Source organism: Phlebotomus papatasi, chromosome 2 (genome assembly GCF_024763615.1).
Source record: "Phlebotomus papatasi isolate M1 chromosome 2, Ppap_2.1, whole genome shotgun sequence".
NCBI classification, from domain to species: domain Eukaryota; kingdom Metazoa; phylum Arthropoda; class Insecta; order Diptera; family Psychodidae; genus Phlebotomus; species Phlebotomus papatasi.
In genome coordinates this window covers 35,043,704-35,065,824 of record NC_077223.1, presented here as the reverse complement: position 1 = coordinate 35,065,824, position 22,121 = coordinate 35,043,704, and the positions used below count along the sequence as shown (strand labels likewise).

The 22,121-nt window shown below is 33.8% G+C and overlaps 2 protein-coding genes across 3 annotated transcripts; both read right to left on the bottom strand.

Annotated features, from left to right (window-relative positions):
- Positions 1-2,543: 2,543 nt before the first annotated feature.
- On the bottom strand, positions 2,544-9,267 carry LOC129802330 (inhibin beta B chain). The gene is made up of 4 exons (XM_055848064.1): positions 8,853-9,267; positions 4,204-4,782; positions 3,488-4,080; positions 2,544-2,948 (listed from the first exon to the last, which is right to left on the bottom strand). The coding sequence occupies exons 2-4, from the start codon at positions 4,613-4,615 to the stop codon at positions 2,784-2,786; spliced, it is 1,170 nt and encodes a 389-aa protein (XP_055704039.1). The 5' UTR covers positions 4,616-4,782; positions 8,853-9,267; the 3' UTR covers positions 2,544-2,783.
- An 8,434-nt stretch (positions 9,268-17,701) lies between these two features.
- LOC129802337 (protein Fer3) lies at positions 17,702-22,011 on the bottom strand. 2 transcript variants are annotated; one of them, XM_055848073.1, is made up of 3 exons: positions 21,610-22,011; positions 21,413-21,545; positions 17,702-18,087 (listed from the first exon to the last, which is right to left on the bottom strand). In XM_055848073.1, the coding sequence occupies exons 1-3, from the start codon at positions 21,896-21,898 to the stop codon at positions 17,844-17,846; spliced, it is 666 nt and encodes a 221-aa protein (XP_055704048.1). In that variant the 5' UTR covers positions 21,899-22,011; the 3' UTR covers positions 17,702-17,843. The 2 variants fall into 2 exon arrangements, with proteins under 2 accessions (XP_055704048.1, XP_055704047.1); XM_055848072.1 differs by having other exon boundaries at positions 21,413-21,548; positions 21,610-21,984.
- Between the last annotated feature and the right edge of the window lie 110 nt (positions 22,012-22,121).

Sequence of the window (22,121 nt, the reverse complement as noted above, 5' to 3'; positions counted from 1 at the left end):
TGAAAAACATTTTACATGAGACCATTCATAGTTTATCAATTTTTTAGATGGCGCAATAGCTAAAAGAGTTACATATCCTCCAAAAAGGAATTGCTGATATTTTCCAATATTCTATTAAATATTTCTTGGTTTAACAACTTACACCATTGCTTAGTCCTACTGGAATTAAACCATGGGGAATTTGAGACACATCAATATGAATAATTTTTGTATAGAGTTTCATTTTTAAATTAAATTTAAAATCACACTTATTTTTTCAATAGTTTACGCACATCAAAGTAACGTTCTTCAATTTTTATAGCTTCTGTGTTAAATTAGTTTGGCGGTAAATGATCAACCCACACCATCATACACTTAGAGTTTAAGATTCCTTGAATAAATTTTCTCTACCCCCTCCACCGTCAAAGAAAAATGGGCAAAATGGTCCAATTTTACGACACAAATTATTTAGAAGAATATTGTTGAATAGATATGGGCAAAGGTGGTAACTTTTTGCAGTAGAGAGTTAAACATACTATCGCAAAACTTGTTGTTTTTTTTACAATAACGGATTATGTCACGTAATTTGTGTTAAAGGACAATTCGCGTAAAGGTAAACAAACACTAAGTTGTAGAACAAGGACTAGAACTAGGTTGAATTTAGAAAGGTTTTCTTAGAAACAACCATTTGAGTTGTTTAGATTTTCTTCATCAATTCTTGAAAAGGTTCTTCAAATTCTTAAAAAATATAGGATTAACAGGAAAAAAACGGTTAAGATCACTGAAGATCGCAGAGTATACTAATGGATATTGTTATTCAGACTGTAGTAACTTCAGAGAAAAAATATTCTCATAAAGTCATTATTTTCTAATTTTTTTTTTATTAAAACTTTCAATGGATTTTTTTAATTTGGGCCTTATGATCTTAAGTAACCCTATCCCCTTTTCGAAGGAAAGTATTTTCGTAAAGAAGAAAACATGTTATAGGTAGTCTTTACTGTAGAATTAAAGAATTTAAAAGGATTTATGACAAAAATCAGAAAAATCATAGAGAAAATCAAGAGATAGGGATAGAACTTATTTTACGAAAATGTTCCTTGAGTCCGGCTATAGAAATTATTCTTTAACAACAAAAAATTAAGAAACACCAGTTGTTAGGGTTTTCATGTAGAAATAAAGTAGTGACGAGGATGATTGATAAGAAACACAATTAAAAAATTTCGATATGGATATACATCGATCGATAGAGAGAGAGAGAGATGAAAAGACATGATCGATATAAATCAGTCGTCAGTGGAATTACTTCGTCTCGCATCTTTCTCTTAATATCACATATTGGACTTCCACTGTGGTATAACTTAGTTTTTTGTTCGGCATGGTGATATTGGCGTAAAAAGTAAAATTGAGGAATTTGGTAAAATTAAAATGTGAGAATTCGTCTTTTATCGAAAACTTACAAACAACCGTTTTTACGAAAAATGGCAAATTTCACTTAATATTTTGTCAATTACATAAAAATCTTCAAATTTAAATATATAAGAAATTTGACATGATTGATTATAAGTTTCTTTGTCAGGTATATCCAAGGGAGTCCAAAGACTTTGAAAATACCGATTGTATTTCATCATACAAAAAAGTTCAAATTTTGTTGCACTGAATGCTCAATGTCTTTAAGGAGCAAGTAATTTGAATGGAGAGCTACCAGAGGAAGCAGTCACAGGTTCAATCTAAAAATACAGTAAAATTTTCTGAAATCTAAATCTCTCAAATTTGAAGGATGCGACGTGACGGTTGAATTCAAAATGTTGAATACAGGGTTATGTTAAAAAATTTGTGTTTCGGATGGTTGAAAATCATATTCCTCTGCTACTTCCTGATTTTTTTTTAAATGAAAGGAAATATGTAATAACGAAGATTTGTGTGGAAATAAGGGTATTTGATATAAAGGAGAGTTTAATCTCATATAAATTTTGCATTTTGGAGGTTTTTGTATTTGTATTTGGGAGATTAGAAATATCATTCATACTAGCGTTCGGATTCGGAAGACTTTACTGTATATGTTTAAAGCTTAGAACGTACATAAATATTGAGATGAATTTCATTTGGATCTAATAAATCGTTTTCAAGAAATAAAGTAAAAAAAGTAATTTTCAAAAGAATATTGATAATATTCTAAATAATGATAGGTCTTTTTAACTTGGATATTGGTAACTTTTTAAATTATTTTCCAAATACCTGCAAAATTTGTTAATTCCGATTTCCAGTGATATGTTGGACCAGCTCCCACACATTTTTGCCCATTCTCGTTTACAAGCTAGATATTCTCAAGGGTACGCCTGAGTCTATGTGGACTTTAAATCAAAAGGAAGGTATAGGTATATGCAGGTAACAATTAAGAATATTTTCTCGGACTCTGGCTTCAAGAACAAAGCTTAAATTTTTCCAAGACATCCTATGGACGTCGCCTTAAGTGTAATTAACATAACCTTTATTTTACGTTTTTACGTTGTAAGAATTGCAAAATTTAGAATTAGGAATTGATAAAAATAACGACAGTTTAGTTGTTTTTTTTTCTAACAATAAATATAATCTCTTTATTTTACATTATTGCGAGCAACGCACAATATCTTATGTTTTGTAAGTATGTTTTTGAATTTTTTGTGAGAATAAGTGAAACCTAGCTGTAGTCATCTGACCTACCCTCACATTTCGTTTCGAAAACATTTTTCAAAACAAAAGTAATTTTTTGTGCGACATTAAATACATAGTAAATTAGATTTAGGGGTAAGAGAGCACAAGGTACTCTACATACATCCACATCCCTCCACAATCATATTAGGCAAAACCTTTTGGGTGGCCGTATTGTTGCTGTCCAGATAGAAAAGCTGCAAGGCTGAAAATTCTGTGGCTGTGCAGCACGTTGTCATCCGGAGAGTTCGAGATTGTTGATAATTGCGCATCATGTATTTCTGATGGAGTTAAAACATGAAAAGAAGGAAATTGTATAAATAACATAAAAGTTGAAAGTAAAACTATTAAAAAAAACTTTCGAGGGGTTACTCATTCTCTTGTTTTACTGACAAAGAATTCTTGTTTTTCAGAGGATTAGCGAAGATAGCGTGATATTTGATCATAAATTCAAATTACATTCTTTTTAAAAATTTTATCGAAATATGAAAAATATATGTAAAAAAAATAAAATGTAAATAGGCAGTTGTTTTACAAAAAATGCCCTCTAGTGACGAAAAAAAAGATAAATCAAAGGCATTAATAAATATTCATAGGTTAAACACAAACCCTTTTTTCCTCAATTAATTTTTCTCTTCACTTCATTGATTTATGGCAAAAAAAATGTTTATCTTCAGGGACGTCTTATATAATTAGAAAATTCAATAAATGCTATTATCAGTTGATTTCTCAATTTAAAAAAAATCAAATAATGGATTTCCATAGAGTTTGATGAAAAAACACGTTTTTTAAATACTTAGAAAGAAATATTTAAACTTACTCTGAGAACATAATTATGTTGGGATCCCTGGGCAATTGTGGCCACGGATGTACAGGATCCGCGGCAAAAGTAAGCATGATAGCCTGGTGGGTAGATGATCCAGTCATCCCATTCGATATCAGCAAAGTTCACATACAGCCTCTCACGGCAACAATCCGTAACTCCCGCGCTACAGTTAATATTTCGTCTAACCCGCTTTCCGCCCCCGTTTGAGCTCACATCAACCACAATAAAGGGTTGCCGGGGCACACTACCAGCTACAACTGATGCACCTGAGCATGTCTTGCAAGAAACATGGAGAACATGGCGCCATTCACGATGTTCAACCCAACGACGTGTTGCCCATTGAAGACCAACCCGAACCCAGCCTTCTCCCACAGGTGTCTCATGGATGGCCAGAGGGCTGCGTTTGGGAAATTTTCTAGCTGGATCCCAGTGAGCCAATTCACTGATGACAAATGTCTGATTATGGGAATCCATGGGATCTGGTAGTTTATACAGCCAGAGATTGGCCGATTCTACTTCATCGGCATGAACGTCACTCGGAATCTGGAAGGAGAAACATTGGGCATCTCGGCTGCACAGTCGATGATCTATTAAAGGAAGAGATAGAATCAAACTATCAGTCTATTACAACCGGTTTGTTCATAACATTTAACTTTAACAAAATCGAATTAATTGGATTAAAGATCTAAGATTATTTTTTAAATTCTCACCTTCATCTAAAAAAATTATCTTCTGTGTAGTTTTGCCATAGTAGTCATCTCTATGCTTTCTATTTAAAGAATTTTCACTGTCTTCTAGTTGATCTTTGTTGATGATGATACCCTCAATGATGGGCATAGGCAAAGAACTACGTGATACATTTGGTCTCTCTTTAAGACGCAACTTCTGCAATATTTGATTCTTGACAAACTCTATTCTGAGTTGAAGGAGATCATCACTGTGGAGATTGTGTTGACAACTAGGGCAACTTATGATGTCATCAATGTCTTCTGTATGGAGGCTGTTGTCCATGAGTACAGGTGAATAGCGGGCAAACGTTGCTCCCATCCATAGGATGATGGTGAAAAGGATCAACAGACACTGCATCCTTACCCTAGTTTGCCTCACTTGCCCATTGAGCATCCAACAGAATCACTTTGGTTCAATCACAATACCACACACTTATTGGCTGGACATTCCATTATGCACCCAACAGACACTGTCTGATCAAGGGTCGCTCGCGAGATGATCAACATCCCAGCTGACTGCCTCATGCGATGCTACCATATTCCCAGGGGTGTACTTGAAACCTATGGTTGAAATTTTAATTCTGTTAAAATTAAAAATTCAATTGTGTTTTTTAACTCTTTTGAATTTTTTAGAATCAGACATTAGAATGGTTTTAGCGAAAAATAGCGCTTCTGTTTTTAATAATACTGAACCAGGTTTGGCTAAAGATTTCGACGGCAGAGAGGAAACTAAAGCTACATAGGGTTTAACCTATCGGAATCCTTTATTTATTCGATTAAAACAGGAAGTATTTTGGAAATTTTGTGTAGAGGTAAGTGATAATTACGTAAGCGGGACAGTTTCATAATGCTATTTCACTCATTCGATGATTTAACACAAGTTCAACTTGACTCATGAGAGGTTAAATTTAAGATCAACCAGGGTACGACACTTACCCCTTTCTAAAAACCATGAAGTATCCTCTAGGCATGATCTGCCTAAAATCTGGTACACAACACAACTAAATCGCGTGGTAGCCTATACTTTAGTATCTAGGCAACCTCTTGACCTAGACCGGTCTATACAATTTTCTAAAAAGGTCCCGATATCAGTTACAAGATAATAAAATTGCTAAACAAATGAGTTTTAGATTTTCACAGTTTTGCTAAAAAAAAAGTCAAGTCGATAAGGCGACTGGCGGCCTTGCAGATCTAGAGCAATTTATCTTAAGGGGCTATGTCACTAAATAATTAATTTTGTATACTTTTCCAATAAAGCTTTACCACAATAAACATTAAAAACACTGCACTTAATTCCATAAACATGTAGACTTCTTATCTTATCCGTGAATAAAAAACAAATAATTTTCATGAGAACAATACCAATTTAGTGCACCAAGTAGAATCCTAGTTCGATTCTGTTCAATATTTTTGCGATACATTCCATAGCAATGAGAAGATAGAGATTGAAAGAAGATTGAGGAATAATTTGTGTTGAATATTTTAAATATTTCCCGTATCACTTCCAAATGGTGTACATCTCTTTGAACTCTCTTATATTGAAACAAAAAACCAACAAAATCAAAAATTAAAAAGTAAAAAAAAACTGGGCATCTGTTGGTAGATGTAAATTTTTCACGATGATGAAATCCAATACCCATGTTGCTAGAAAAAGGCGTAGAGGTCTCATCAGGGATCAGGGGTTAGAGCGATAGCTAAGAATCCATATCTAAAGTCAATCCACCCACAATTCTTGCTTCAGATGTATTCCTATCTACACCAATAACAGAATTAGGCCAATATGTTTTTGATCGTATCTTTATTATTTTAACTTAATGAAAAGTTTAGGATGAGTAAAAAATGCACTGTGTTTGCATTTAATTCAATTCAATTAAAATCAATTTTATTGACAAAGAAAACATAGGGTGTTTCCTTTCTTACAAACTTACTTTTGGTATGACAAAACTTAAAAAAGGAAAGCAAAAAAAATAAAGAAATTAAGAAAGTCAGAATAAAGTAAATAAAGATAAGAAGGAGAAAAATAAAGAAAGTTCATGTGCTTTTATAAAAGATGTGAAATACCAAGAAAAACATACACCATTGCATTTTATAATATAAAATGTATACATTTTATATTACACTTAGTTAATTGAATAATTTATTTATACTTAGTTAATCTGGAATAATTTATTAAAATTTGATGAAAGGGGTGACAATACGTATCGAATTTGCGGAATGCCCAAATTCACGAGATTGATTGATTTTGTTTTATACAGCTTATAAAGTATGGAAAATTTGAACTTAAAAGAGGTTACAGCAAATTGATCAGTATTTTGTTAAAAATGGTAAGTAAAAAATTCAAATTTGGTCACTAAAAAACACAAAATTGATCAATAAAAAAATGAAATAAAATCGGTAAGTAGGAATTTGTAATTAGTCATTCATAATATATATTATATATTGTTTAATTTAAAACTTACATGTCAGTTAAAAATTTTAAGTAGCTATTAATTTTTACCGGTTGAAAGTTAATTTTGATCAGTAAAAAATTGATTGTGCCCACTAGAAAATCAATTTTGACTATTATAAAATCGTTTTTAATGGCTCCAGCACACCTTTTAGATCAGGAAAATTTCATGAAGTCGAAATTCACATCCCTTTTTTTCTCACACGGTCACACGTTTTGCATATGTCTATCTTACTGTTTCGAACTCTTCTTCTTCATTTAAATATCAAATCAATTTTAATTTAGTTTAATCAAATTTGGAGTGCAAAAGAATAAGTCAGATACATGCGTAACGTGTGAGAAAGAAGATGTGAATTTTGATTTCATGGAATTTTCCCGATCTAAAAAGTGTGCCGGAGCCATAATCAGCAATTTTGGTCTTTCAAGAATCGAATTTGGAATGTAATACAATCAAAATGTTGTAATTAAAAATGGATTTTAAAAAGCAAAAGAAAACAATTTTAGACAGTAAGAAAAACAAATTTCGTCAGTAAAAATTCGACTTTTCTCAGTAAAATAATTAATTCTGAGCCCAAATTCGTGGGTCTAACTAGATAAGTTTTTGACTGGTTACCGGGCAATATATTTTGTAAAGATAATTTTACTACACTGCTTAAAAGAAGGGTTAAGTGTGTTCACTGAGAAAAAATAGAGGCTGCGATTAACTTTTTGTCGTCATAACTTTAACACTTTTTCGGTGTAAAAATATATCAACATTTTTTAATGTTAATTTTACACCTTTTGAGGGTAAAATCAACATGAAAGAAGGGTATCTTTAACCCATAATATACCTGAAGAGGGTAATATTTACACCGTTTTCGGATCAAGACTACAGGGTAAAATTAACATTTTCGGAATGTTAATTTGACTTTTTCGGATTTCTCTCAGTGTTGGATTAATACAAAATGGAGTGTTGTATGAAATAATTAGTTTTGGCCATGGCTAAATTTCCGATTAACCAGGAAATCAACAAAGGGAATAGAGAGTAGCCAGTAGCTAGTTGTAACTCGTTACGTTCGAGAATTTGACGGAATAATACGAATTTTGCTAATAGAAAACTAGAAAATCAATTTTGTGAAGTAAAACTAATTTTATCAGTGATCAGTTTAGAACTTTCGGGGCGATTATCACTTGTTAAGTTTAGGCAAGAAGGAAATGAAGCTTAAATATTTTATTTTCTCTAGTATAATATAATTATTTTATTCATATACTAATTTCTTATAGGTTTAATGATTTTTTAATGAAAAAATTTAAAATTTTACTGACAAATATTGTTTTTTACTGCTCTCATCTACAGAATTATTAATTTTTATTTACTGAACAATTTTTCCAAAATACTGACCACAATTTCCATAGATTTTTTTCTTTAAAAAATTAAGATATGTCCACGATAATTTAATTCGACATTCAGTTCATGTTTTTTGTGATTCTCATCAAACTTACTGAAATAGATCCTTCCCCATGACATACTTTCCAGATAGTTACTGTTGTTGAAAGAGTTTTCTCAACAAACATATGACTTTCTTTGGGTTGTTTTAGAAAAATGTGGGTGGCAAAGAAGGAAGACAAATAACTTCTGAGAGAGCGTAAAAGCTCCTGTGTATAACGATTTACAGTCCAATTTTCATAAATTCACAGAGCAACAGAGACCGATATGGAGTGTTTTTTTTCCTCAAACCTTCATCCTTCGACATCATTTGGAGCTTTTTGATCTTTTCATTTCCCAGTTGAACGTTACAAAGTCAAAGGAAATTTTATGAGCGATTTTACGGACGCAACAACACCAGAAATAATAATAGTAAAAAACCGCTTTGGATTTTCGCCAGGAATCTCTGGTTTTCCATTTTCTCTCAATCCCGCAATGATATAAAATGGATTCAGTGGAAAAACATTTGGAAAACAGGGGCTGATAATTTCGCAAAAAAATAATATTTTGCAGATTAGTTACGATAACCAAAAATAAACTAAACAAATGTCTAATAAGCAAATAAACAATTGTGAAATCCAATGAGAAAGAGGAAACTTTGATAAAAAATTGATCATATGAAAATGAAGCGTAAAAAATAGGGTAGACAATGAGTGATGTGATATCAATCGATCCCTTGCTTATGTCAAAGGGTTTGATATGATATTATCAATCACTTACCACCAATTCAATCAGATATTACTTTTCTCTGCCTATCTCACAAGTGATGAGCTAACTGGCTAATTTTTGATCCTCTTGTTGCTTCTTTGTGAAATCTCAATGAAAGGCCAAATGTTCTTGTTGGGTGAAAAACTTTGTTTGAAAGTCTTCAAAAGAACCTCGTGGATGGATCTCTGTGTCAGCAACACACGTTACCAAGTAACAAAAATCACCAATAATTTTCTCCTTCACCAAAGTTAATTTATTTATACTTTCGCACAATAATAAATTCACAATTTCGATAATATTAATATTCAAGAATAATAACTTCTGTCCTTTCAACTTTACTCCATTAATTTCACTCCGATAAGATTGCTATAGCTTCCAGAAATGAAATTTTGCTTTTGACTCTGCGAGATCCAAATGGGAAGAGACTGGTGAGAGATCGCAAGCAGAAAACGAAAGCCTTATCGGGAGAAGCATGGATCTTTGAAGTGTGAGCCGCGTTAGATAATTGCATGTAGTGTTGCTCAATTTTTTAAATTCAAATAACGGCTAGAACAAATGATACTGTGCTCAAGTTCAAAAACTAAAATAACAAGCATTAAAAAATTATATATTTTGTACAGAAACATTATATTATATACAAAAAAAACATCTTTTTGGTGACATTTTGAGCACTGATACTGGGTCATAATTGCCATTAGCATGAGGGTAGAGTAACGAAGGCGAGTGATAAGCCTACATCCCCTTATTGTAAGTGATATTCTTAAAGTGAGAAAAATCCGATTCTATGCAAATTGAATTACGAGATGAAGTCGAGAGATGTTATGCTATAATTCTGAATAATAGGGGAGACCGGGGCAAAAAATCACAAATCGAAAATTTCAAAATTCAGTATCTTCCAAGATAAATAAGATAGCGGCTTAAATATTTTTCCATACATAGCTTCCATAGACCTGCTTCGATGTTGTATGTTTCTCAGAATTCGAATAAGGAATTTAGAAAACAAAAAATATCAAAATTTTTAGCCCTATTTTTGAAATATTTTCCTTGAAGAATATATCAATTATTAACTACTTATTATTCAAAATTTATACACTGATGATTATTTCCTAAATGACTTGGATTCTTTGAATACGAAGCCGCTATCTATTTTAGAATTTTTCAAAGATTTTTATCTCAATAAATCCTTTTATTAAGAATGACCACTTGGGGTAAAAAGTAACAAAATCTATGGAGCAAAAAGTAAGAAAAACCGAAACAATTTATCATGCCTGACGGCAAAAACGACGTCAATGCCATGTGTCGCCGCTTGTTGTTTGCATTGGTCAAACGATTTGTAGTCTTTTGTGTGTTTTTTCTGAAATAGCTTGAAACGCGTTTTTATCGTTCAGATAGAGAAAACGGTGTTTTACAAAGGTGTATAGGAATAAATTTCCTATGAAAATATGTTATCTAGGATTTTTTTTTTTTTAATTTACGGAATCCCGTAACAAAACGAAACGAAATGCGATAACATCCCATGCCTGATACTATTTGCCCCAGCATTTTTGAGAATGGTCACAAAATTACGTTTTATAAAACGGCTCGATAAATGTATTTTCTTACAAAATGTAAGAAAATGACTTTCACAAAGTTGTAGAGCGGTAAATTTCCTATAAAACTGCGCTAATTAGAAATTTCTGGGGCGTTCGAGTAGTTTGTAAAAAGATAAAATATCCGTTTTGTGACTTTTGCCCCAGTCTCCCCTATACATTTTTTTTTAAATAAATACAAGTTTTGTATTGAAATATATATGATTTGGGTCCCGGTCAAAATCCTGAAAACTAAAATCCCGAACGAAAAAATTCAGAAAGTCAATATCCGGAATGGGAAAAAGTTTTAGCCCAACCGGAAGGCATGAGTTAGGTTAATATTACGTGAGATTCTTAAGAATTTTTCCAGTTAAATAATACGGTTTAAAAAGGATTTTTATCGCTGAAGGCAATTCAGTCTTTAAAAGTGAAAATTAATCTCTTAATTATCTTAATTAAATTCAAAAGATTACATCTTTTTGGACACGAGCAACAGATATACGTTCTCATTATTTAGTAAATACAAACTAATATTATTTTGTTCTAAAATTACTGAATGTTCTTGGAAAGATATAAAATCCTACTGGAGAAGCGGTCTTCAGTACAAGAGCCTGAGCCCAGTTCCAAAAAGTTTGTTTTTTTTTAACAACTAGCAATTGGACTGATTTTTCAACATTTAATTCAATGCTAAGACGGCGGTGGCCGCATAAACGCAAAATATAAAATTATTTGAAAAGGACTAGAGTGAAAGCACAATAAATAATAAAAATAATAAGTAATTTGTTAGTCTGAAGTACTGGCTGGCTCAATACACAAAACCCGTAAGGGATAAACGTAAAAGAGTAATGTCATAAGGGGCCCAAATGGAGGCCAGGATGCAGCGAGCTAGTCGGCGCGAACATGATGAATGAGGAAGGTGGAGCGGCTGAAGCTGAGGCTGGGGCCGGAAGAGAAGCTGATGGAGGTATATGGATGGACGCCACTTGATGCCCTCAAAATGAATCTACATGATCTAAGTCAACTACTTAATATGAATGCTAATGGCTCCGTCACACCTTGTAGACCAGGAAAATTTCATAAAGTCAAAATTCTTATTCTTTCTTTCCTAAAACTTTTGTATAAGTTGCATAAGTTTGCGCACTCTTTTTCTTCTTTTGAACATCACACCAAATTAAATTTAGTTCAGTCCCATTTTGAAACGGAAAGAGTGTGACAGACTTATGCAAATCTTTTAAGAAAGAAAGGGACGTGAATTTTGATTTCATGGTATTTTACCGATCTAAAAGATGTGCAGGAAGCATAAGGAAAAGTTTTCTTATAAATATTGTTTTTCAAAAAATTATAGCGCTTAAAGGCGTCTACACATTGGATGCAATTTTCGTCAAAAATTGCGTTTTTGACAGAAATTTGACGTTTCCCCCTACAACGCTGCAGGGAATTTCCTTCAAAAAAAGCAATTTTTGACAAAAATTTCTCAAAATGTGTAGAGGCAAAAAGGCATATGGCTAAGGGCCTTGACAGACTTCAGGATTAGCTGAGAGACGGCTTAGCGTAACTATATTCGAAATAATGGTCAAACTTTATTTCCATTATTTTCCACTAAGTCGTCTCTCGGCTTAAGTCGTGAGTGTGTCTAGGGCATAAGCCTAAGCTCTGAATCTCTTAATAAGACAAACAATTTCTATTTTTTATATATTTTTTATTCAATTGTTTTTTTTTAAATACTTTTATTGCTATTAATAAATTTCTTTAATTGCTAGAATTACTGGAATAATAAAATAAAATGTTTAAACTAGAATTATATTTTTAGCTCCACTAATTGAAGAAAAAAAGTTTTTTCTAAGGATTAGCAAGTTGTTTACCCCTTTGTAAAGTTGTTTTCGTATAAAAAAACCGCGTTCACAATTTTTGAAAATTTTCCATCTGACTCTTACCATTCATTTTACGTTTTCTATGCTCTTTATTTTCTATTTTCATTTGATTTTTGTTGTTTTGAACACTCCTATTACCTTCTCTATTTGTAGATCCATTGAAAAGGCGTGCACACATATGGAAAAACCTCTTTCATCATGGTGCACAATATTGACAAATCTGCTCGTCTTTTCCATGAGATTGTCTGAACGAATATGTCGATTTTTCACTCGAAACCATGCACGTAAATTTACACAGGTCTCACTAACAATTTTCAAGCTTGACGGTGGAGCGAAAAAGGTAAATGGGAGAATATTTTTGGGCAGGTGCGGGACACAGAAAGAAATTCAATCTTTGTTCAATTTTTACATTTTTACCCCACCATCCGGCATCCCCCTTCTATCCTCTATAATTCATCAAATATTTTCCACACACAAAAAAATTCTCCAAGAGCATTTTCTCCGAACGATTGGATCCGTTTTTGGCTTGAAGGGGATGCAGAGGAATGTCTTGAATTCCACTCACAGAGAAGTGTTATGTGGTGTTGGAGAGCCGAAAAGGGATAATTTTTCGGAAGCACTTTCAATTCAATTCATGAAATTTTCAACTATTGCGCTTGACGTATAACATTACAGCTTCAAAAGCATCTCACCAACTCATTCTCAAATCCATCGGCATCCGTTCTCTGGCGTTCAGCATCCGACCCTCACTTTCCAGTTGAAAAAGGAGAGGAATGGTAGTCTGGGAATGGTAAAAAGAACCTCGCCGGATATATGGCCAATAGCACAGGCAGTGGCGGAAAAGCTTCGTATGTGGCCCCTTCTTTTTTATTGACATTTTATTATAATACCAAAATTGAATTGGGTAACAAATTGAATTGAAAACTAAATCATACGGGATATCGAAGCGAAAAGAGAGACAATATTGACTTAAAGTATGTTTTTCTGCACGAGTTTGGCGAGTTTGTTGGGGAAAAAAAGCAGAAGAACATCAATAGGGATTATACAGCATACGGACGAGGTGGAAAGTATCAGAAGGCTCATTCACACCCACAAAGTTCATGAATGCCCTCATGCATTTTGCAACAAGCTGACACGCTAGATGTTTACAGAAGGAAGAACAATAATGCAATCAATCCAGCAATATTTAATTTTCTTTACACAATTTTGAAAATTTAGCTTTGCTGTTTTACATTATAGATTTATATACATTCATACCATTCATAGATTAATTTACCGAAAATAACAGGCCAAATCAGTAATGAATTTGAAAATTGAACAGCAAGCTAAACAAGAATTCGGATTCTTATCAAATAATTTCAAAATTTCAGTAAATTTTATTGCTCGAATTCCACAGAGACAGGTGTATAATCCCTTGATTTTGAGTTATAAAGCGTGTCGAAGAAAAATTTTCTCCATCGAAAAAAGGCTCTCATATGTTAACAACAGTAGGGGAAAGCGCGCTACCTTCGGACGACTCAAGCTTCGGACAATTCAATTTTTCCTCTATGTTCCTTAAGGATTTCACGCATAGCCTTTTCTGAAACTTTGAGGCATTAGACTAGCTATAAAAATATAATCTTATAATGTGCTAAATTTATTTATAACACATTGACAAACATGACTTCAACAAATATTGACTGCTCGCCGAATTCTCGCACCTTCTTCTTAATTCCCTTCATTAAGGACTTTACAAACCCGTCTCCACGGTATCGAATGGTTTTCTTCTACTTCTTCTCGAAATTCAGCAAGTTTTCGGCTGTCTGACCCTTCTTTCTGAGATTTGTCTTCAAAATTCCTTAGTATTTCTCAATCTCCCGGAATTCAGGACAGGTTAAAGATCTTAAAGCCTTGAAGTCCTCTGAAAAAATGATCGTTGAGTTTCCGCAACCTTTTTTTTTTTTTAGCACTTTGACGGTGTTTGTCGGTCCGATGGGGAGCAGCGATCCTTGTAGGTTTATAAAACAATTCCTTTTCTTGATTCTGTGGACCAAGCTCAAAGGTGTACCCATCTTTTTGCTAACATAACGGTTGGAAAGATTGAGTTGCTTTTCGAAAAGCTCAAGCACTTTCTTTTTCATTCTCTTGTCCTGAATCTCAGGCTTTCGGCTATTTCATTCTGAATTCTGAGGGCCAGTCTTGAGTTTATAGAATCGAATTGTAATCCTACGAAGAGTAGAGTGGGGTTCACTTCCCGATCAATTTCGTGATTTCAGTATAGCTCGCTTTTGGATTTTGGGATAATTGCCAACGATTAATCTTTGTATGCTCTCCATCTTCTTGTAATTACTCACTCAAAAGTCATTATTTTAAAGAAGAATTTCACCAAAAGAATGCTAATTAAATTCTCTTAAAACGACACCAAAGAACCAAATAAAATCCAAAGCCTAATGTGACTAACTTCATATCAAGCGTTGGGGAAAATTAAGGCGTTGAATTTTGGAGATCTGAAGGTTTTGATTTTTTTTTAGCGTAATCTGGCCGTTAGCTCAAACTTTTAGAAGTAGAGATTTGGAACTTTCAGGGGACACCCCATAAGCTCCTAGTACCAGTAACATGCCTTCATTTACCCCACCCATCTTCTTACCCTCCAAAACTATGTTTTTTAGGATAGCTTGCAAACACGTCGTGCGATTTTTTAAGTTTTGGATATGATTTAGAGATAACAGGCGAATATTCGCCCGTATATAAAACTACCGTTGAATGAATACTAATAACTGTTCTTCAAGGTCAAAGGTTAAAAAGGCTCTAGAAAGACTATTTTCCAATCGAATTGTATAATTTTTAGACTCGTTGGAAAGGTCTTGGAATTTTCGAAAAGTCTGAACTAGCTCCAATCAGTTCATTACCGGTAATGATTCGGTTCATAACCGGTAACTAATTTTCATCCGAAAATTAGTTATATAATACTCCTAAGGTATTTCAGGCTATCTTTTAAATTCAATTCAATTCAAGTCAATTTATTTAATTTAAAATAGGACAAACTGTCCTCTGTACAAAATTGGCCCAATACAATAATGTAAGGTAGATTAGGACTCTGAAGAGGCCACATGACTCAGGATAAGCTCCCTCTTTCGCTCTCTGGGCAAAGTGTTCCAGAGTATGACATCCTCCACAAAAATGGAGTTGCGGAAATAACGACTCCCTGAACTGGGCACACGGAAACACGAAGACCTGGAGGGTGATCCAGCAACCACAAACTCTGCGAGGTACCGCGGTTTACCAGTCGAAAGAAGCCTGGAGATGAAATCCACCACATGGGTATCGCGATAACCGGGCAGTGGAAGACCGAGAATGGAGTCGATAAATGCAAAATATGATCATATTTACGAAGCCCAAAGACATAACGCAAATATGAGTTAAATGCCAGTCTCAGACGATTTAGAGCGTCATGGTGTGTTCGAAAGAACAGCTCACACCCATAGGTGAAGAAGGGCACAATCAATGCCCTAACCAGTAGTAATCTAGTGTTCTGGGGCGTAAAAGATTGAAAGCGCCGCAATGTACGCAAGGTAAGAAAAGCCGTGTGACAGATCTCTGCAATATGATCCGACCAGGTAAGAGTATCATTGAAGATGAGACTAAGATTCCTCACTTTGGAGGAGAGTGGTAAATGAATTATGAATTAAATCGGTTGAGAGCCGGTAAATGATGAGAAAGTACTTTTGAGGTATAGCATCTTAAGTCACGAGTTCGAGCACTTCGCATAGCTTGAGTGGTTTTTGCCTCCCGTTTTCTAAGACACAATTTATAAAATTTAAAGCAGTTTTTATCCTAGGTTCTAAGTTAAAATTATTGCACATTTTATTTTATTTTTTTTTATGTTTTCTAAAGTTTCTTTTTCTAATTACGGTACAGTATTTGTAAATGTACCGTATGAAAATTTGCATATGTTTGAGAGTTCTTGTAAAAATAACTTTTTTTTAAATTACACTCCAATACTAGATAAAATCGTGTAATTCTGTGTTAATACCAATATACGCAACCCGCTGTAATTTTCTTTGCATAACTGTTAGTCGCTCTCTAATAGAATTTACAATTCATTGTTTGCAGAGTTTGACGTCTATTTATGAAATTCAAGGACTATTCCCCCAGTATTTGAACAATTTGGTGTGAGAAGCGGAATAAACCATTTAAACTGTTAAATATTTGAACAAGAAACGGTGAAGCTGAAGACTTTCAAACTTACCTTGAAACTTGTTTTATTTTCGAAAGAATTTTCGAAAAGTTTTGTGATTGATTCCAATGGCGTTCCGGGTACTGTAAAATCTTTTGCTCTACTATTTTAAATTTTAAGACAATTCTTATCAAATTCTTTTAAGAGGAACTTACAGTTCGAATATTTGAAATAGCGTCATTCATTGAAATAAAATATAAACGGAAATATTTATTTGTCCTCAAGCAACAAAAAATATGAATTCGAATTCCACTTTCGAGAACCACCGAAAAGATATTTCAATGAGCCATTACTGCAAACCTGTTATTAACGTTTTTGAATGATTTTTGTGATTGCAAAAAATCTTTCGAATTTCGAAAGTCTCACTTGTGTTGTCTTCGGTCAAATTTTATCGTGCAGTCGGCGAATTTTCAAAACTTTCGTTCTCATTTTCCTATCTGGCGAAAATATACGAAGGGTGCCATACTGAGTGCATGAATCATTCATCGAATAACCGTTAAATATTTGTGTGGAAATTTGCACTGGGGGCGGCCCATAATTGGGAAATCTTCATGCTATTATTCACAATTTTCCACCAAATAGATGGTGTGGACAAGAAAAAAGCTATTTCTATGTGGAGAAATTCCATATTGATCAAAAGTAAATTCATTAATAATTCAATTCCATTCTCCAAGCTCTTGAGGTTCGGTGGGGAAGAAAAACAGTTGGAAAACAATTTTTTTGCTCCCTCTAGAAATATACAAGAAATTTTTGGATGAAGGAATAAAACTAGAGGAAAGGGAATCTGGTACGGGAAAAAGAACTTGATGAAATTTTCTGCTAATATTGTCAAGAGTTCTTTCATGTGAGAAGAATTTCCCATGGTGTTTTCTGAAGTGGAAAAATTTAACAGGAATTCTTTGAAATGCAGATATACTAATTAGAAATGGAAAATGTACAAGTCTATGGGACATTACGTGGATGCTCAATGATATTTTTTTTTCATTTTGTAAAAATCTAATTTTCATTCCATTATACCCAAAGTATCAATTTGTCAATTACATCAAATAATTCTTTGTTAGTAAATATTCGATCTAATTGCAAAACTAAAATATCCTAAATCCAGTATCCACTAATTAAACTGCATTTCATCCCACACCGCTTAAAAATTACACATAAATTTACACAATTGAACGAAATTAGTCACAAATAATTTACACACTGATCTTCATATGGAATAAACGGTAATTGCATATTATTATATTTCATTCTCATATTAAATAATAGTTTCACTGCCACTTGCGCTCAATGTTGGAAAATTGTGCACTCAACCACTATCACCATGCCAAAATTCACTAATTAGCGCCATTTATGGGTGATAATATAAATTCATGCTGCTACTGGTGCCCACTTGCCACACGTTGGGCACCTCGGTGGGATTTGTGGGTGGATGGGGTGGCAGCAGAATGGTTGGAGGTGGCGGAAGTTCAGAAGTGGAGATGCCGTGCGGATAGTAACACTGGGCAGTAGATGTGTGTACAGGTGGGGAAAATTGTGGATCATCCGGTTTTTCTAGTATACTTTGCAGATACTGAATGTAACTGATGGCAAGTCTGCGGAAGAAACAAATAAATTTTAACAAAAGCAACAGTTTTCAAACGCAATAATAAGACTACATCGACTCATTGTGGGTGAGATTCGCAATTTGAACTAATTCAGAATGGTTGAAAATTTAATTTGAAGTTGAAGTTGAGGGGAATAATGCAGACGTTTTTAGTAAAATTTGTGTATAAATACAATTATTATTTTATATGTTTGTATTTTTGTATAGTATTATCTGAGCCGGTTTCATGTTTGATGTAGGGGAAGTGCTCACCCTTCGAATGCTCATGCCTTCGAATAATGTGAATTTCTTTTGTTTTTCGTAAGTGATTTATACTAAATTATCACGGAATTATCAACAATTGATGATAAAGCCAACTAATATTTAATAGAAATGTGTAAGTCTCTTATGCCCTAGACACACTTACGACTTAAGCCGAGAGACGACTTAGTGGAAAATGATCTAAATGAAGTTTAACCATTATGTCGAGTATAATTACACTAAGCCGTCTCTCGGCTAATCCTCAGGTCTGTCAAGGCCCTTAGAAAAACTAAAAGAAAATTCACATTATTCCAAGGCATGAACGTTCGAAGAGAGAGTACTTTCCCCTACCCCCGGTGTTGATCCATCAAACTCAAAAACATTGGGTATTTATTTGGAGTTAAACACTTCAGTTCTGTGATAAAGAAATTTTAGAAATTTAAGTTAAAGATCGAGAGTCAAAATCACTAATTATATGAGTAAAAGAGCAATAATGTTTAACCTATTCTAATCTTGCCTCAAAATTTTCCATGTTTGAAGGCTTAAAAGATTCTCTTGACTAGATTTAAGATTAAAGAAAACTCAATGAAATTTGTCATTTAAATATCAAATTAGTGACATTCCACTTTGTAAGCTTGAAAATAATTGAAACTTTGCGTCTTCTATACGGGGGGATTTCGAAATGCACCCCACTGTGCTATGCATCGGTGAGTCTCGGGAAATCTCCCCTAGTGGTTCGTTCCTTATATAAATTTTCTCCACTCTCTGTTATAATTTTCCGAAATGTGCACTAACTAAAATAGATAGTCTGGAAGACCTTCTATTTTATTTCGAACGTCAATCACACAGAGTTTTACAATCAAAGAAATTTTTAAAGAATGGTAAACTCATATGCCTGGTGATTAACACTTTATAAGGAAGAGGAGATGGGGCACCCATCCTCTATATCAAAATCGTCCTACCGCAGGATTTTATGCCAATATTCTTTCTAAATTAAGAAAATATCGTAAGTTTTTATTTCTCTATAAATCAACTTTATTCATATACGTAAGGGTCTCTAAGTTGCTAGAAATTAGTTGAATATCACTTTTCAGCTGACAAATTCCAAAACTACACAATGATGTCTATTTAATAATTTGACCATATTCTAATGGTAATGAAGATTAAACGATGCATTCAGTAGAGTGGTCGATACCGTGTCCCTATTTCACCAGCTTTTCGACTCTTGATAACTTTGAAAATAGTTCACGAGAGAAACATCTCTTGAAAAACAAAAAAACAAGATTTAAAACCGCTTGAAACCGCTTGAGCTTTCAAAGAGGGAAGTTTTAAGCAACAAAAAATAGGCAAAAATGCACCGGTCTAAAGCTCGGTCGGGGACTTTTGTTTCAAAATGGCGGTTTCGAATTAAAATCCCCTCGTTTAGACGTTCCCTTTAAATTCAAAAATCTTTATCGAGAATACGAAGTTTTGAAAAATATTCCCTTCATTTTATCCTTACCACTCTCATTCCCCTAGAAAACTTTGTTTTTTAGATTACTCTAAAACGTATCGTGAGATATTTTACTTTATTGGATATATTTTAGATATTTTTTCACCTGAAAATATCGTTCAATCATTTCGGTTTTCGAAAATCGAAAATTAAAAAGTCTCTATTACAGAGCGTACTTCTCAAGCAAATGGAGTCATGTTAGGTCCTTGACAGACTTGAGGATTAGCCGAGAGACGGCTTAGCGTAATTATATTCGAAATAATGGTTTAACCACATTTCTATCATTTTCCACTAAGCCGTCTCTCGGCTTAAGTCCTTAGTGTGCCAAGGACCTTAGGGTTCATTGGAAAAGTCTTAAAATTTCTGACAAGTCTGAACTGGTTATGAACCGATAACTATATTTTATAACGGGTTTTCGAAGTCAAGGGTTAAAAATAATCTAGGGAACGTATTTCTCAACCGAATTGCGTATGTTTAGACTCTGTGGGAAGGTATTGGAATTTCTGATAAGACTGTATTAGTTCTAATTGTTTATGAATCGATATGAAACGGTTATGAACCGATATATAATTTTTAATCGAAATTCAATTGCATCTCTTCTAAGTGTTTTTGGGCGACATTGTGAGTGCTTAATGAATAAGTTTAAATAGATTAGAGAACGTAGTCATGAGTTCGAGCATTTTGTAAACGATAGATCGCTGTACTTCTCCTTTTTTAATGTACAACTTGGAAAATTATAGCAAAATATAAATTTTTGATAGGGGTGGAAGGTCACTACCTCATGCATCACTATGTGTAAGTATTCTAGTATCAGAGAACTGATAGTTAATAACTCAAAGTGTTACAAATAAGTTTTGTTAATTTTTTATTGAACAAAATCTGTCGAAGTGATATAAATTTATTGTAAAAATATATATGTTTAAAAGATAATCAGTGAAAAGTGGGAGACGGAATTAAATTCCATTTAGTAGAGCACTATACATCTATACGTAATTTTATTTTTATATTAAAATCTAGTGAATCGTTATGAAGAAAATAGGTTAAATTCTAAAGGTATGCCCTCCTTCCCTAAATATTCCATTTAAGATAAATTTTATAATAATAATGAATGAATATTTATAGTGTTTTGTAAAATTACACATTTATTCCCGAGTGATTAGATACTTGAGGCAACCTATCACAAAACGCGATGAGTCTAAAATATTTCAGCAGTTCAAGTCAATAGGGGGAAGTTGGATACCCTTGAATTGAGACACCTTTAAAATCAGACATTTCTCTTCTATTTTTAAATAGAACTGAACCTTATGATGACGTATTTAGCTCCACAAATTGACTTAGGGAGCTAAATTATATTGTTAGGTCCAGTTCCATTTAAAAGTATGAGAAAATACACAATTTTAAAGGAGACCTACTTCCCGCTACTGTTTTATGTGAGTTTTCTTTGGAATTTTTAGAGAGTATTGGTATAATTTATTAGTTTTGTTTTAAATCACTAGAGAAATCATCCAGTTGTTTTTCTTTAGTCTCGGTCATCAGTCATCACATTTTAAAACTTAGAACACTCAATGGACTTTATACTCACTTAAGGCACTCAATCTTGGAATACTTCTTCCCTGATGGCTTAGGCACCGGCAACTTGCTCCTTAACAAATCGTAGGCATTGTTCATGTCCCTCATCCTGGTTCTCTCACGATCGCAAGCCGACTTCTTGTATTCTACTTGGGGTAAGATAAAAATAAATCAGTCAATCATGTCGCCTTTCCTGATATTGATACCAACCTCTCTCCGTCTGCTGAGCCCTCTCCTTCCAATCGCTGGGCAGATTGGCTGCCGGATGACAATCGCGATGGGTCTCAAGCGCAGAAGAGGACGTTGGATAGAGTGAAGTGGTGTAGGAGGGTGGTAGACGGACACCTGATGGACCACCGGTCAAGAAATATTGACAGTAGGACGATGGAAGTGGTGGCAACGGATGTGGGACTGTTGGACGCTTCCCGATCTCCAGAAGCACAACTGGCTCCTCGCTGTCGAACTCCCTGCGCTGGTAGGAGATGTAATTTGTCCCCATATTTCACATCACACAAAAAGGTGAGAGAGGAAGCACGAAACACCTTTTCTGAACACTTGCTCCCGAATAAATAACTGGGAAAAGGTGGTGCCAACACCTTGCACATCATCGTAATGGTATAATGCAAAGATCTGGAATGTGTCATATTTTCCTATACTCCACCCACCTCACCTCTCTCGCTTCCTCCACAATTCTCTTTATTTGTGTCAACATCATCCAATAA

What these genes read in the sequence shown, in the direction of transcription:
- LOC129802330 (XM_055848064.1), bottom strand. Translation starts at nt 4,615, where the DNA reads ATGCTCAATGGGCAAGTGAGGCAAACTAGGGTAAGGATGCAGTGTCTG. An exon ending in GATAATTTTTTTAGATGAAG is followed by an intron (nt 4,081 to 4,203) that starts GTGAGAATTTAA and finishes TTCCTTTAATAG; the next exon opens with ATCATCGACTGTGCAGCCGA. An exon ending in AACATAATTATGTTCTCAGA is followed by an intron (nt 2,949 to 3,487) that starts GTAAGTTTAAAT and finishes TAACTCCATCAG; the next exon opens with AAATACATGATGCGCAATTA.
- LOC129802337 (XM_055848072.1), bottom strand. Translation starts at nt 21,898, where the DNA reads ATGGGGACAAATTACATCTCCTACCAGCGCAGGGAGTTCGACAGCGAG. An exon ending in GGCTCAGCAGACGGAGAGAG is followed by an intron (nt 21,549 to 21,609) that starts GTTGGTATCAAT and finishes TCTTACCCCAAG; the next exon opens with TAGAATACAAGAAGTCGGCT. An exon ending in TCCAAGATTGAGTGCCTTAA is followed by an intron (nt 18,088 to 21,412) that starts GTGAGTATAAAG and finishes TTTCTTCCGCAG; the next exon opens with ACTTGCCATCAGTTACATTC.